The sequence below is a fragment of the Copadichromis virginalis genome, linkage group LG7, assembly GCF_057382275.1.
Source record: "Copadichromis virginalis isolate Kocher_CV1m ecotype Utaka linkage group LG7, C_Virginalis_male_GT1.1, whole genome shotgun sequence".
Lineage (NCBI taxonomy): Eukaryota > Metazoa > Chordata > Actinopteri > Cichliformes > Cichlidae > Copadichromis > Copadichromis virginalis.
This window is the reverse complement of record NC_140624.1, coordinates 28,187,994-28,204,990: the sequence shown is the minus strand read 5'-3', so window position 1 is coordinate 28,204,990 and position 16,997 is coordinate 28,187,994. Positions and strand designations below refer to the sequence as shown.

General features: G+C 40.4%; 2 protein-coding genes and 1 long non-coding RNA gene across 4 annotated transcripts in view; all 3 read left to right on the top strand.

Annotated features, from left to right (window-relative positions):
- The first annotated feature begins 454 nt into the window (after positions 1–454).
- aass (aminoadipate-semialdehyde synthase) overlaps positions 455–16,997 on the top strand; it is a 103,720-nt gene continuing 87,177 nt past the window's right edge. Inside the window, exons 1-3 of the mRNA XM_085462828.1 lie at positions 455–589; positions 14,134–14,370; positions 16,436–16,612. Coding sequence (XP_085318954.1) covers positions 14,152–14,370; positions 16,436–16,612 — 396 coding nt within the window. The 5' untranslated portion in view covers positions 455–589; positions 14,134–14,151. The remainder of the gene's footprint in view (positions 590–14,133; positions 14,371–16,435; positions 16,613–16,997) is intronic.
- Positions 3,614–6,391, top strand: LOC146705218 (uncharacterized). 2 transcript variants are annotated; one of them, XR_014921309.1, is made up of 6 exons: positions 3,614–4,025; positions 4,862–5,102; positions 5,200–5,311; positions 5,627–5,716; positions 5,832–6,004; positions 6,168–6,391. It is a non-coding gene; the product is annotated as an uncharacterized LOC146705218 (long non-coding RNA). The 2 variants fall into 2 exon arrangements; XR_014921308.1 differs by lacking the exon at positions 3,614–4,025 and having other exon boundaries at positions 4,572–5,102.
- LOC146705217 (E3 SUMO-protein ligase ZBED1-like) lies at positions 7,124–11,760 on the top strand. Its single transcript, XM_085460991.1, has 3 exons — positions 7,124–8,277; positions 8,545–9,098; positions 10,963–11,760. Exons 1-3 carry the CDS (start codon positions 7,443–7,445, stop codon positions 11,302–11,304), a joined length of 1,731 nt encoding a protein of 576 aa, XP_085317117.1. The 5' UTR covers positions 7,124–7,442; the 3' UTR covers positions 11,305–11,760.

Below are 16,997 nucleotides of genomic sequence, written 5' to 3'. Positions count from 1 at the left end.
CTCATTTAAGGTTTTTTTAAGAGAGCGAGATGGATGTTACGTGAAGTTTTAGAAGTTTGCATGCAAAGAAGAGTTTTTAAGAGAACTTTTAAACTGAACTTAATAAGTTGTGTGTAAATAATCACTATTTATCCAGGTTTTAATGAACGCATTCATAAAATAGGTTTACATGTTATTAAATTGCTTCGTATTTGTGGATGCACGCATTTGTGAGTCCTCAAAATCTGCATAAAAATAATATTTGTAATTTTTACCCATGTTAGCTTACATATCTTACGCACGTACGCATTCGTAACACTAACGGTCATACCCTGTAGGACCTCTACCTCTGCTGGTTTCATTACGTTAGATTATATTACGTATCACATTGCATGTAGGTACGTACGGTAGAATGTTGTCATCTTACGTGAGGTTTTACTTTTTACTTTTATTTTGAAATAGTGACCGGAAGTAGCTTGGTTCAGCCTGTGCGCGTGCGAAGTAGTGTCTGCGTAAAGTTGAACGTCTTCTCACCTCCACTGTTTTCGGTGAATAGTCGCCAAATTTCATCGCCTGGACCCGTTGTGGTGTAGAGAAAGCAGTCAGTAAGGTGGGTTCGGGTAGCTGCAGCACGTCTAGCCCATTATCGAGCGCTTGAAATGTTAAGCGTTTTGAACAGAACTGACTCATGTGGTAACAGACTGTCGATTAAAGCCACACTGCTAGCTAAAATCAACGCTGAGGTCCACTTATACGTTTACTGATTTTACTGCTGTGTCTGTGTTGTTAGATTTTTGACAATGATTGTTTGGTGTTGTGTGGTGTTCAACAAGCTTATCGATCACAAAGTAGTGCAATGTACTTCATATGCCGTGGTAATTAAGGCTCACTTAACAGAAGCATCCAATTTTGTTATTCTTACGTTTTCCGGAGCATTTCTAAAGTGTCTGGCAAATGCACTGAGGTGTTGTTTAGCCTTACTCTGACTTGGGCATGGCCCATGGGAAATGGCAGTTACATCAAAAATAATACAGAATAAAGCAGAATAATAGTACAGGACAAAACATGCATTTTAATCGTTTTAAAGTGTTGTGAAGTATATTCATTTTAATTGTTTACCAACCTTTTGCCTTAATGTAGAGTCCTCACAACAATAAGGCACTGAAGCCCAAGATTCAATGGAGAGTTACAAGAGATAACAAAACGCAGTCTGGTAACAATATTAAATGTGGTTTGTTCCACTGAGTGGTAAAAAAAAAAAAGATATGGTTGTACACGGAAATTTTTTTTTTTAAAGTTTCCCATGTACACATTATTTTTTTATGTTTAAATACTACTAGTATTTTAATTTGTATTACTTAATATTTGTATTTATTTCATTTTTATTCTGACAGTCTTATTGAATATTGTTAAAAATACATTTTTTTCAAATTGATTTTCTAGGTCATTATTTTAATTTTTCATGGGACAAGACAACAGGGTGATATTAAGGTGGGCAGACTTAAGCAGGTGAGGTACTGGAAACTAGAACAGGATATTTTCCCAGAGGACACAGAGATAAGAGTTATTTAAATAATCATTGACTAACTGACTAATCACAAAAAAACTAGCAGACTAGTCAACTACCAAAATCATTTTTAGCTGCAGCCCTACTGGTGAGACGCCATTTCCTCTCATGCTTAGGAGTACTCTGGTTTAAGGTGCGTGTTTGTGAGTTACACCAGGGAGTCAAGTACTTCTGATGTGAGGGTTTCTTTTTTAGAGGAGCTACAATATCTAGAGTTGAATGCAGTGAAGAAGTAAAAATAATAACAAGATAATCAACCTCTGTGGGAGTAGCTTCAGGTAGCTGCTCTACAATTTTTTCCGCATTGAAGGCATTGAAGAAGATATCAGTGGATTAATTATATCCTTAAACTTGGTTACAGCGCATTCAGAAAGACATCTGCTGTGATGTAATCTATTCCATTGTGGTGTAATTAGAGCTGGGCGATATGAGATTTTTTCATATCACGATATGTTTTTTTCATTTCAGGCGATAACGATATCTATCACGATATAAGCCAAATAACTATATTTGTAAGATTTAAATGTGCCGTTGCTCACAAGTAAAATGTGAAATAATCAGCAGCTTGTTTTTATTTAAATATTTATTTCCCATAATAAGTTCAACAGGGTAGATGTACTTAAGGAACATGAGACTTTTTCAGATAAATAAAGGCAAATATTGCAAACTACACAAAAGGCAGCCGCTAAAGCGTTTAAGTTTCAAAATAGAACAAACGAAACAGACTAAATTGTCAATTCCACTTAGAAACAAAATATTAATTCTAAAAATAAATCTTAGTTTGTTTTACAGAAGAACAGACAAAACTGACTAACTTTTGTCAATATCAAATAAACTGAGAACTAAAAGGAAATTCTCAATCTCTCCTTGTTGTATAGCTGAGCTTTTCAAACAGTTTTAACAGTTACTTTAGTCTGACAAAAGCCGAATGACGAATTAGCGCTTCCAGTCAGACACTGAGGCTACGTCCACACGTACACGGGTATTTTTGAAAACGGAGATTTTCCGTTTTCGTTTTAAAAATAATCCCGTCCACACATAAAGGCAGAAATGAAGGAAAACGCTGCTATGAACATGTCAAAGCAGCAGGTGGCGCTAGATTCCAAACCGTGCAGAAATGTTGGCCAATCAGAAGTCTAGAAGCCTCGGTGGGAAAAAGTAAACAAAGCTGGGGCATAGAAGCAGAACCGAGTCGTATGTGTGGAGGGACAGTAACTGTGTGTATATGTAAGCATTTAAACACTGCAGAGAGTAGAATTAACAGTAACAGTATTGTAGAAATTCATTTCACCGAAACAATAACGTGGCGCACAGTGTGACGCATTCACCAGTTTATTGTATTTCCAGACTTGCTTTCGGCACATTTACAGTGCACGCTACTCTGTTTTTTGTCAGACTTGAAATAGCCGAAATACCTTCACACTACGGAACTTCTATGGCTCTTCCGTTCGACAATCTCTCCGGCGTTGGAACCATCATCTGTTTTCTCTTCGGTCACGCTCTGTTGATTTTTCTAGTCGGCACACTCATTTCCTCCATTACGCGCTGGCTCCATTACCCGCTGGCTGCTTCCCAAACAAACACACGTGCGGCTTGGCACTTGTGCTGTACGTAACAAGTCACGCGACGTGACGCTGTGGCTGTGATTGGTTCGGCTCTGCGCTACTTGATTTGGATTGGCTGACCTTTTTTTTTATTTTTTAAGAGGACAAGAGCGGCGAGGTCTATCGCGATAGCTTAATTTCTCTATCGAGTAAAAGTTATATCGCGATACATATCGTTATCGTTCTATCGCCCAGCTCTAGGTGTAATCCATTATTGTAAATGTAAATGTTAGTAGGAAATGGATTGACAAAAGAGGGTTTTCAGGAAATAGTGTTAAATGATCAGTTTCTATGCCAAATGTCAGAACAAGATCTAGAGTGTGTCTAAAATAATGGGTGGGTTCTTTTGCATTTTGAATCAAGCCAGTTGACTAATGAAAGGTTAAATGCCGTGTTGAAGCTGTCATTTCCAGTATGTACATGGATGTAGGGCTGCCACAAATGATTATTTTGATAGCCCAGATAGCAAGGAGACATTGAACAGATGTTGATTTTCCATCTGAACCATCAGAATCGTCAGGATTGAAATGTCAACACAAAACCAATGTTGAAACAACATTGAAATACTGATGAAACCTGACACTGACATTGAAATAACATTGATTCACTGTTGTTCTGTCATCGTTGATTGTTGATCTATTTATAGTTGACAAGGTGACAACAATCACGTTGAAAAACCATCGATTTATGGTTGAGCGGGAAATTAAAGCTGCTACCACTTGGACTATTCCGCAGCACCCCTCTCAGTGGTACATCCCTCCAGGTAACCATTGTCTTGTACAGTAGAGCGGGACATTAGATTTACTCTCAGCGGAATTGACCGGAGAAGGCATCAGTTCATGCACTGCACTGGCCTGCACCACGATTAGTATAAGGTAAGAATGAATGACTTTTGTTCTATTCGTTATTTCCACGGTTGCATTTGAATAACAGTAAAAAAAAAAAAAAAACTTGTTAATGTAAAGTTTCGGATAAAATGTGGGAGCCCGAAATTGTGTCTACTTTCATCTTACAATCTGGCAACAAATAAATTGCACTGCAAACAAAGTCTATCAACAAAGAAAACATTTTCGTTTCATACTTTTCCGTTATATTCCCTTACAAAGCTAGCTTTAACGCTTCGAGGGTTCCTTTGTTCTTGCCGTCGCCTCGGCGCTTGACCCAGACTTTCGCTCTGTAGTTGCTTTTTAGCATAGTACTACAAAAAATTGTAAATCTGTGATATATGATTGATAAACGTAAAGGTAACTGTATAAATGTGTTCAATGACTTTGTTACTTTTAATGATTGGAGAGCACCCGCTTCGATTCGCACTCAATTCAAACTTTACGCTGCACGCTCACCTAACTTTACGCTGCACGCTCACCTAACTTGCGTTTGCACCTTTTGTCCACACGTAAACTGCGTTTAGCATTTACGTGTGGACGAGGAAGACTGAGAAAACGCAGCGTCAAAGGTGTGCGCCTATTTTGACGCCACACTGTGCGCCAAGTTTTTGTCTCGGTGCCATGAATTCCTACAATGGCAGACTTAGACAAAATACTGTTAATTTTATTATCTTCAGTGTTTAAATGCTTACATATACGGGTTTGCTTGTAATTGTTGCCTATATACATTTTAAGCTATTATTTATTATTTAGTTCAATCAATAGATCAAGTTTTGTAGTGACTATGAAATATATTGTAATTATCTGTTTCCTGTTTATCCTAGACAGGGCAAAAAAGGACTCCAAATTAAAAAAAAAAGATAAAAATGAAAGACTGGTGCATTGTGCAGTTTAGCACTGGTGGTACAGAAATAGTCCCTAGATCATGGATAAATGGGGAGAAATTGTCATGGCCTCCATACCCTCCGTGAGACACATTCAGGATCCACGACGCAGTAAAGAGGAGAGTTCATCCTGGTGCAACATGGCTCACCTATGCACCAGTCCGACTTCTAATAAGCCATGGTGGGTATCATCTGGATTGGTGTTGTATAAATGTAACAATAACAAGTTTTTCGTGTCCTAATTTATGTCTGGCCATACATTGTGTTTGTACTTCCAGACACATTTCACGAAGCAGAACGCAGTCTTCAGAAATATCTAAGTGAACACTGTGATACGTCTGACCTTCAGTCCGAAGCTGAAACTCAGACCAGTCATAAAAGAAAGCACAAGTAAAACTTTTTTTATTTCACAAACATATCTTTGATTGCTAAGAATTTATGATCTTGTCTTTTATACATATCTGTGGTGCTTGCATACTGCAATATCACCACATAATATAGTCCAAAAAGTGGAAGCTTGTAAACTTTTTATAAATGCAAAGCCGTGTACACTTGTGCACTTCAAAAATTCCTTGTATACTGTACCTTCTTGCACATCTCCGTTTCCTGTGTGTGTTGTTATAAATCAAACTGTAACTTTAGGAAAAAATATTCCAAAAGCACATTTGTAATTACTTATGACCGTTTTCAACTTTTTTTCTTTAGACCAAATCCCCTGTACACATATAGTGACTCAGAGGATGAGCAGCCCACAAAAAAAATGGTTTCCCCAGGCCCCTCGAGTGAAAATACCAGGTAATAAAATACTGTCTAGTGTCTTTGTACATATCTGTGTGTGACACAAGGAAACGTTTGACAAGTTGTCTGTATTCTTAAATACTTTAAAAAAAAAAGCATCTTTTTCTGTCAGACCTGACGAGAGCTGTTAACGAACTCCGTGAGGAGGTCAGAGCCATCCGCAATACCGGCTGCAATGAATCGGTAGATGCTGGGGTACTGCCTCTGGATTTGCCCTTGCACAACATTGAGGAGCTAAACAATGCAGAGGCAGCTCTTCAATCACAAGAGGCAAATAAGGCAATGGTAAGTATATAAAGGTTATGTACACTTTGTAACTATAAAGTGTAATAGCTGTCAGATGTGATTTAAATACATAACAACGGCCTGTTGGTTAAACACACAAGCACTTGCATACACATTTAAGACATGAGACACGCTAATTCCATCTCTTAAAATGTGTCTATAGGTGAGACGCTTTGCCTTGATTGGAGCCTGACGCAGCAGTTAGGGGCAAACTCTATGTCCGAGTTTGTCTTTGCACAAGCAGTGCAGAAATGGCTCCGATACGCCCCAGATCGTTTGGGTGGTGCAGGACGCACATCATGCAAAAAATTACAAACTTCTGTGAATCATATAAACGTAAATCGGAAACTGTCTTTTAATAAAGTATTTAGCAAACGAAACATGCCTATTGACCTTTTTTTGTTTATTTTTTTCTCTGTTACATCACATGCAATGCTTTCTTATTTTAGGATATTAATATTGACATGATACATTGTGAGACATTTGGGTTTTTTTTTTATAAAGGGTGTCCAATTTAAGGAATAAGTACAATTATGTGTTTAGGTGGTTGAAGTATTGATGGAAACATGCAGTAGTTTAGTATTGGTTAAAATACCTATAAAGAAAGGTAGATTTCCAGTCATGATTTAACTGTTTTAATAAAAAGCAACTGTGCGAAAGAGGCGGAAAATCAACACCATAGCTCAACAGTGTTTCAATATCAGAATCTGACATTGTTTCAATGTCAGCAGTATTAGAAAATATAACGTTGAATCAACGTCAGGTTTCAACATTGATTCAACATCAAAACCTGACGTTGTTTCAACATTAAAAAAGGGTGCAAGAGTGACGTTAGGTCAACGTCACACTTCAACGTTGGTTCAATGACACAGCCTGATATTGACTCAACATTGTTTCAATGTTTCCTTGCTATCTGGGAGTCGACTAGTCACCGATTATTTTTGTGATTAGTCAACCAATCAGATCATGCATCCATTGGATGTAAAACATACAGCCTATTGCACCAGCATGCGTCTGCTCTTATTTAACTATCATTAGCTTACAACTTGAAGTGTTTAAGGTATGTGCTAACTAAAAATAAAGACAAAATAATAGTTTATTAAACTTTTAATGAAATTTGTAGATTGTCTCGGTGGAGTTTAATAAACTCAGCCGTCTGCTCCTTGCTCCCTCAAATATAACAGGACAAATTCGCGACCATCTCACATTTCTGTTTAATCAGAAAACGTTAGGGCTGCTCAATTAATCGAATTTTAATCACGATTACGATCTGAGCTTTCAACGATCATTAAAAATGACTGAGCCGATTATTAGCACCTCCCTCGTGCTTTACTCTTGCGAGGTGGCAAATCGAGCGCACCTCTCTGCGTTTCGAACACGTGTCACATCAATTAAGAGTATCTGAGGAGAGCTAAGCAGACGTTATTTGGAGAGGATAATGGCTGCTAAAGAAAGAATGCCGTTGGTTGAAAAGCGAGGTAAAACTACTTCAGTGGTGTGGAAACATTATGGGTTCGCGGAGTCCGATGTGGATCAAGTCGATATAGTGTGTAAACTTTGCTACGGTGTTGTAGCTGCACCACAGGGCAACACTACAAATTTATTCAATCATTTGAAGACCGCTCACAAAGTGACATACGATCAAACAATGAAGGAGCATAGAGAAAAACCCTCAACAACACATGCTTCATCCTCACAGACCTCCATTCACGCTACCATGTACAACGCGACTAAATATCCCACCAGCTCCCAGAGACACAAGGAGATAACAAACACGGTAACGTTTTTCCTCGCCAAAGACCAATGCTCAATTAACACAGTGGACACCCCCGGCTTTAAGAAACTAATCAACACTTTGGACAAATGGTATAACTTGCCATCTCGTCACTATTTTAGTCGAGTGGCGATTCCCGCTTTATATGACGAGTGTCATGATGGTGTCGCAAAGGAAGTGCCTACAGCCCAATATTTTGCCACCACAACGGACTTGTGGTCAAGCCGCACCATGGAGCCGTATTTGAGCCTCACGGTACATTTCATTGACATGGATTTCAACATGAAAACGAAATGTCTCCAGACATCCTTTTTCCCAGAAGACCACACAGGACAGAACATAGCTGCAGGTCTGAAACAAGCACTGGCTACGTGGGATCTGGAGGAGAGTAAACTCGTCTGTATAACCACAGACAACGCTGCAAATGTCATACTGGCTGCAGAACTGAATGGCTGGATGAGGCTCCAGTGCTTTGGGCACAGATTACATTTGGCCATAGGTGAGTAGGCCTAATTCCTACTGAATATGATGCATAATGTGATTTTCTTTCAATAAGTATACAACATAATGCTTCGAATGAATATAATAAATAAAAAACAATTTAAATTCAGAGATACTTTTATTCATTCTCACAGTCAAACACATTTTCTATGAATTATACAAACACATAAATAAGCTACCATCACTTTTTCTTATTCATTCACACTCAAGGAAATGACAGTCATCATCCTGATAATGCTTGTTTATATTTTTTATGTTCTTATAGAAAGAGCCATGAAAGATCACAGGATTGAGCGTGCAGTGGGGGTCTGCAAAAAAGTGGTCAGCACCTTTTCATTCAGTTGGAAAAAAAAGAGAGAGCTGAAAAAGGCACAGATAGACCTCAAACTGCCAGACCACTCCTTAAAGACTGAATGTCCAACCAGATCGGGATCTAGGCAGGCCATGGTTTCCAGAGTCCTTGAGCAGCAGAAGGTCATTGCCCATGTCCTCTCCCAAGACAAAGGAACCAGGCACCTCATCCCCTCATGGCAGGACATTGATGTCCTTGAGGCCATCAACAAGACCTTGGGACCTCTGGTTGAATTCACTGATGCACTTTCTGAAGAGAAATATGTGAGTGTGTCTTTAATAAAACCAACACTCCACCTATTTAACAACTCAGTCTTGGCTGAGCAAGATGATGACACAGACCTCTCAAAATGCATCAAGAGGAGAATACTGGAGTACCTAAATGAAAAGTATGGTGACTCACCAACACAAGAGTTGCTTGACATGGCCACTGTCCTGGACCCAAGGTTCAAACTGAGATACAGTGGGGCAAAAAGTATTTAGTCAGCCACCGATTGTGCAAGTTCCCCCACCTAAAATGATGACAGAGGTCAGTAATTTGCACCAGAGGTACGCTGTGAGAGACAGAATGTGAAAAAAGAAATCCATGAATCCACATGGTAGGATTTGTAAAGAATTTATTCGTAAATCAGGGTGGAAAATAAGTATTTGGTCAATAACAAAAATACAACTCAATACTTTGTAACATAACCTTTGTTGGCAATAACAGAGGTCAAACGTTTACTATAGGTCTTTACCAGGTTTGCACACACAGTAGCTGGTATTTTGGCCCATTCCTCCATGCAGATCTTCTCGAGAGCAGTGATGTTTTGGGGCTGTCGCCGAGCAACACGGACTTTCAACTCCCGCCACAGATTTTCTATGGGGTTGAGGTCTGGAGACTGGCTAGGCCACTCCAGGACTTTCAAATGCTTCTTACGGAGCCACTCCTTTGTCTCCCGGGCGGTGTGTTTTGGATCATTGTCATGTTGGAAGACCCAGCCTCGTTTCATCTTCAAAGTTCTCACTGATGGAAGGAGGTTTTGGCTCAAAATCTCACGATACATGGCCCCATTCATTCTGTCCTTAACACGGATCAGTCGTCCTGTCCCCTTGGCAGAAAAACAGCCCCATAGCATGATGTTTCCACCCCCATGCTTCACAGTAGGTATGGTGTTCTTGGGATGCAACTCAGTATTCGTCTTCCTCCAAACACGACGAGTTGAGTTTATACCAAAAAGTTCTACTTTGGTTTCATCTGACCACATGACATTCTCCCAATCCTCTGCTGTATCATCCATGTGCTCTCTGGCAAACTTCAGACGGGCCTGGACATGCACTGGCTTCAGCAGCGGAACACGTCTGGCACTGCGGGATTTGATTCCCTGCCGTTGTAGTGTGTTACTGATGGTGACCTTTGTTACTTTGGTCCCAGCTCTCTGCAGGTCATTCACCAGGTCCCCCCGTGTGGTTCTGGGATCTTTGCTCACCGTTCTCATGATCATTTTGACCCCACGGGATGAGATCTTGCGTGGAGCCCCAGATCGAGGGAGATTATCAGTGGTCTTGTATGTCTTCCATTTTCTGATGATTGCTCCCACAGTTGATTTTTTCACACCAAGCTGCTTGCCTATTGTAGATTCACTCTTCCCAGTCTGGTGCAGGTCTACAATACTTTTCCTGGTGTCCTTCGAAAGCTCTTTGGTCTTGGCCATGGCGGAGTTTGGAGTCTGACTGTTTGAGGCTGTGGACAGGTGTCTTTTATACAGATGATGAGTTCAAACAGGTGCCATTCATACAGGTAGGGGACAGAAAAGCTTCTTACAGAAGACATTACAGGTCTGTGAGAGCCAGAGATTTTCCTTGTTTGAGGTGACCAAATACTTATTTTCCACCCTGATTTACGAATAAATTCTTTACAAATCCTACCATGTGAATTCATGGATTTTTTTTCACATTCTGTCTCTCACAGTTGAAGTGTACCTCTGGTGCAAATTACTGACCTCTGTCATCATTTTAAGTGGGGGAACTTGCACAATCGGTGGCTGATTTTTTGCCCCACTGTATGTAAGCGAGGTCAGCCAAGAGACAATAAAAGCCAGACTGACAATGGAAATGAAGTCCATCATGGTATTTATAAAGATACTAAACATATATCTATCCATCTATCTATCATTATTTATAGTAATTATTTAAGGATTGTATTTTAGAATGCCAAACCCGAGACAGATAAAACTGGTTCCTCATTCTGTGTTGCTGTCATTTTATATTTGTCCCATTAAAGGAGGCTATAGTGATGGGGACACCCATTGGTAACACGGAGGTTGCTGATAATGGTGCATAAAACCAAAAGAAGAGGAAAAAGGGCCTAAGCAGCTTCTTTAAGGCCCCTCACAGCACAGCTCCAGGTGCAGAACATGTTCTTCAACTGGACCAGGCCATAGCTTTTGAGCTTCAGGCCTACCTCCAGGCAGGGACCCTGGACACAGAGGAAGACCCACTGGGGTGGTGGAAGCTATCACAGAACCTCTTCCCACGACTCTCCATCCTGGCAAAGAAATATCTTTGCATCCCAGCCACAAGTGCCTCATCAGAAAGGGTCTTTAGCACTGGTGGAAATGTTGTCAACTGCCTGCGTGCATCCCTGAAGCCTGATCATGTCAATAGGCTGGTGTTTTTGGCTAAAAACCTTTGAAAGGTTGCAGGAACCATGTTTTGTTGAGCCATTTTGAGATTGTATGGGACTCGGGCCTACTAGTTTTTATTTATTTCTTATAAAAGGTACTACTTTCAGTGTTTAATTTTATTTTTGTTCAGGCAGCAACTTTAGTTGACATACCTCAATGTCAGTTTGATGCAATTGTGCATTGTGTGGCTACACAGCTTGCCTTGATGTTTGGTTATTTGTATGCATAAATATTATGCAGTAGTTTGAAGTTCACTAAACATTAATGTTTACATCTTTTTATTTATTTTTTATATTGCAAACATTTGGACGGTTATCAGAATTTGCACATTGTTTTATATTATTTTTTGACAATCTTTAAAGCAATTATTCAATGCATTGTTATTGTTAAATAAATATCGTGAAATAATCGTGATCTCAATTTCATTGAAAATAATGGTGATTATCATTTTTGCCATAATCGAGCAGCCCTAGAAAACGTCAGAGCACTTTTGTAAATATGTGATGTCTTGATAAATCGAGCAGATATTTGAAGTTTACACAGCTACCTTCTTGCCTGAAAATATCTTAAAAGTTTATTTTGTGACTCAGAAAGAGAAATATTAAAACTAAGTAGCTGCCATCATCGTTGGAAACTGGGGGTCCAGTCCCTGGCTATCGAGGCTGGGTATCGGAACATTATCTCGCTGGTGGGGGAAGGAATCTGGGCCCTTTCTCAATTCTAAGTACGGAAGTATGTACTCGCGTTCTCGGCGAGACCGGACTTGCCTGGACCGCACGGGAGTACGGACTTGCCGAGAACGCGAGCACGGACTCGTGATTTGTACAACTGGAACACCAGCGTACATGATGATGTCACAGGTCCGGAGTTTTTACTGCTGTCCCCTCTTAATTTAACTGTGAGTAATATGTTATGAAGCTTAACTTTAATCACAGACAAACCGATTTACTCAGGAACAAATAAAACACTGAAATAAACCAAACATTAACATTTAGAAGTGATCTAAGTTACTTATATATCATGTTTAACCTCAGTAGCGAAATCTCTATTAATAAAAATAGTGTACATGTATGTCTTAATAAAAACAAGCAGGTGAGATGTTAGAACGCCTTTATTTTTATTTTAGTACAATAGACAGCTGCTGGGGTTTGGGGTTTGTTTAACCTGAGTAGCGAAAAGACCGCGGGGGGGTTGAAAACAATGTGCCGGGAGTCCGCTGTTCTCGCCGGCTCTAATGATCCTCGACCTCGCTGTTTTCTTTGGAGCTGGCAGGTCACAGACGTCTCCGAAAACATCGGAGCGCGTTTGGAAATATATGATATCTTGATAAATCGAGCAAATATTTGAAGTTTACACAGCTACATTCTCGCTTGAAAATAACTTAAAAGTTTATTTTGTGACGCAGAAAGAGTAATATTTAAAAGTTTTCAACCCCGCTCGTCCGCCATTGCTGCGTTTGAGTTTTGGACGAAATGCATTCTGGGATATTTAGTTGTACCAAGTCCACACAAGTCCCCACCGATGCATGCTCGATAAAACGGGCGGAGCGAGAACACATCCGGGACTTTTTTGCGTTCTCGGCTTGATGCGTACTTTGAATTGGAACAGTACTTGGTCTCCGACTGATGACGTATCACGAATACGCACAAGTACGCATATTGAGACAGGGCCCTGTACTAGTGCATGAGATTGAGAGATACTGGCTAGATATAGTCGGGCTCACCTCGACCCGTGGCTTGGGCTTGGGAACTATTGTAATGGGCTCTGTTTCAGTCTGCCCTCGGTGAGAGGCAACCCCAGAATATCCATGGGTGGGTATTCTTGTATCCCATCAATTTGCTACCAGTACACTGAGGTTCTCATTGTGCATGAGAGGGTTGCTCCACTTACCCAAACGGAACACTGACTGTCATTTGAGTTTATGTGCCAAAGAACAGTTTAAAATACCCAGCGTTCTTGGAGTCACTTGGTGGGGCGTTTGAGGGTGCTCCACCTGCTGACACCCTTGTCCTACTGGGAGACTTCAACAATGACTTAGGCAACAACCTAAAATTATACTCAAAACAGAAAAACAAGAAAAACAACTGATGTTAAATGATGCCTTTAAGCCTACAAGGGTCCATTCTACAATTGTTTGTTGAATATAAACACCATTTCATGCTGATATTGCACTTCCTTTGTTTTTCAGATATCCAAATTTAAAATATCGGTATCTAAAATAAAAAGGTGGCATCGTGCCATCCTCAGTTCCAACTAGTGACAATAGTGACGATTAGTCATATGAACGACTAGTCACACACATCTCTAGTTCAAACACAACGGTCCATAAGTACATGTGGCACCAAAACACCCCAGATTGCAGGTCAGGTCAGGTAGATCAGATTGTAAGGGAGGATGCACCCATACATATAGAAAGTGTTTGATGGGAATGCCTGGCAGCTGAAACAAAAGCTCGGGTGCGGAAGGAGTTTGGTGAGGCCATAGAACAAGAGTACTTGCTCAGAGAATTATTTGATTGCTGGGGTTTTTGTCTGTATTATTGTAGGGTCTTTACCTTATCATAATAATGATAAAGTAACAATAATCACTTTGAGGTATTTGGTGTTATATAAATAAAACTGAAGTGAGTATTATCAATAATAATAAAGTATTGTAGTTGTTAAAAATAATTTAAATGTTATAACATGTTAATATGATTCCTGGTCTGGAAGAACAGCTTCCTTGTGAGCTCATGTCACTTCTCTCCCAGCAGCAAATTTTTTGACCTTTCAGCCACACTCTCCCTAGCCTCGTCACAGGTTGCCCTTTCTATTTCTGTTTCTCTTCTTTTAATTCAGGCAGGAGGAGGTGAAGTCATGTTCCGAATCCTCCATCATCAAGGTAAGGGAATGTGCACCAGTCTCAGGGCCCAGCGGCGCTATGAGCACCACAGGGCCATCATGGCTATACGTCGCGAGGATGTCAATCCCTGGGAGAGGAGGGCGCCACTGGCACCACGACATGTCAAAGAACTCACAAATGCTGGCGTAAAAGTCCTGGTACAGCCATCCAACCGCAGAGCTATTCACGAGAAGGTGAGAGAAGGAATACTTTGTTTAATTTTCACTTCTTCAGGTGGTGTTGTTTTGATTTTCAGATCTATGAAGGTAGTATTTAATATCTTGACGCATGCTCGATCATACAAGTAAGGAAATCCCAAAAAGTTGATTCTGTTCATCTGAACATAACGTCTTCAGTGGGAGAAACGTTTCGTTACTCATCCAAGTGACTCCTTGAGTCTCAGCTGAATGCAGGTTTCCCCAACGTTATAAACAGTACCTTTGCATAATGACTGAAATTAGCACCACTGACGATCAATGACCTTTGAGGTGAGGTTCTTGATCATTAATATCAATAATAATATCAATAATATAAAGAGGGTTTACCTTTAAGACCCATTGTCTGTATAATCAACTCGGTCACCTATAACATCTCAAAGTTTCTGGCTTTGATCCTCAAGCTGTTGGTAAGCAGCTCTGAACACCATGCAGAACACTTTTGATTTTGTTGAGAAGATGAGAGCTGTCATTATGCAGGCAGATGGTTTCATTTGATGTTCACCGACCAAGTACGTTTGCTCTTGGAACTATGTCTTCATTCCACATATTTCACATTCAAGGATCACTACTACAGGCAGAAACATGAGTGTGCCATGGGCTCCCTAGTTTTAACTATTGTGGCCAACTTGTACATGGAAGAAATGGAACAGAGTGCTCTGTTATCCTACCCTGAAACGCCACCAAGTCATTGGTTCAGGTATGTGGATCACACCTGGGTGAAAATCAAATCTCAGGACGTACCACAATTCACGGATCACATTAACTCGGTGGACCAACACATCAAATTCACCAGGGAGGATATGAAAAGTGGCAGGTTAGCCTTCTTAGACTGTAAGATTTCCATCAGTAATGAGGGACATTTAAAAGTTGATGTGTACCGTAAACCAAAAAGCTTTTAAGTATTTAAGGTTTGACTCTCATCATCCACTGGAGCACAAACTGGGCATCATCAGGAAGCTACAACACAGAGTGAACACCATCCCCACAGACACAGCGGCCAGGGAAGCAGAAGAACAGCACATCAAGAAGGCCCTGAGTAAATGTGGTTATCCCAGCTGGACATTTGTCAAAGCTGGGAAGGCGCCAAAAGAAAGCTCCAGCCGATCCAGGAGAGAAGGACAACTGCTGCCTAAGCGAAAAACCCGTAGTGATCCTTTATGTGTCAGGAGTATCGGAACAGCTGTGACATGTTTTCTCTAAACGCCACGTTTCTGTGACTTTCAAACCCCAAAACACGCTGCGGCAAAAATTCCTCCATCCCAAGTATCGGGTCCCCTGACACAGACAGAGTAATATAGTGTACTCTGTTAAGTGCCAGGAGGATTGCCAGGATTTATACATCGGGGAAACCAAACAACCTCTAGCAAAGCGGATGGCACAACAGCGAAGAGCTAACTCATCAGACCGCAGTCTGTTTACACCTACAGGCCAGTGGACACTCTTTCAATTATGAGGATGTACACATCCTGGACTGGGAGGAACGCTGGTTTGAGCGCGGAGTCAAGGAGGCCATTTACATGAAAAAGGAAAGACCATCTCTGAATCAAGGAGGGGGCCTAAGGCCACAATGCTGTTATTGCAGCCATTCCCCAACTCTCTGTGAATTGTACTCATGGCAGTGACCATAGATTAATGGTTTTTGAGCAGTGGTTGTTGATCAGTGGTCATGACAATTTGCATAGTAATGATCAAGCTGACCTCACAGCTCATTATTTGTCAGTGGTTCTAGTTTCAGTCATTGTGCAAATGTACTGTTTATAAGGATTGGGAAACCTGCAGTCAGCTAAGACTGAAGAAGTCACTCGGGGGAGTGATGAAATGTTTCTTCCACTAAAAATGCTACGTCCAGATTAACAGAATCAATTTTTTTGGATAGTATTTAGCGATTTTACATTTGGTGACTTTTAGGCATCTTTGCTTCCTCTAAAAACATATTGTACCTATAAAATGTATAGCTTATGGGACTAAAAATACAGACAAACTTGAAGACACATTAAAAACATTTTGTAAGCCATAACATTTAGACCGTACTTTCTTTCAGTACTATATGAAGGCAGGGGCTATCATTCAGGAGAACATTTCAGATGCATCACTGATAATTGGAGTGAAGAGGCCGCCGGAGGAGAAGATCATTCCCAAGAAGACGTACGCTTTTTTCTCACACACCATTAAAGCTCAGGAAGCCAACATGGGGCTCTTGGATGACGTACTGAAAAAGGTAAGCCCTAAAATACCCTGCAGTGGTCCTGCTTTTCAGTCAGTTTATTTATGTTTCCAGTTAGGGGTGGGCGATATATCGAATATACTTGATGGTATCACGAGTTTTTCCAAATATGATGGTTAAAATGGCTTTATCGTAACCATCAAGTATAAATTGCCATGGCAATATTAAGCTGTCTGCATTTAATTCGCTGAGTTTTTTTTCTCAGCGAATTACATCATTAATCCCCCCTCCTAACCGGAAAGTTTTCTACCTGACACACTGCACTGAGCATGTGTGTTTATTAGGGGTGCAACGATACACAAAATTCACGGTTCGGTACTTTGGTGTCACGGTTCGATATTTTTTTCGATACAAAAAAAATGTTCATACCTTTTTAATT

Coding starts and splice junctions, on each gene's coding strand:
- LOC146705217 (XM_085460991.1), top strand. CDS start 7,443: ATGGCTGCTAAAGAAAGAATGCCGTTGGTTGAAAAGCGAGGTAAAACT. Junction 8,278..8,544: donor CAGATTACATTTGGCCATAG/GTGAGTAGGCCT, acceptor ATGTTCTTATAG/AAAGAGCCATGAAAGATCAC. Junction 9,099..10,962: donor TCAAACTGAGATACAGTGGG/GCAAAAAGTATT, acceptor TAAAACCAAAAG/AAGAGGAAAAAGGGCCTAAG.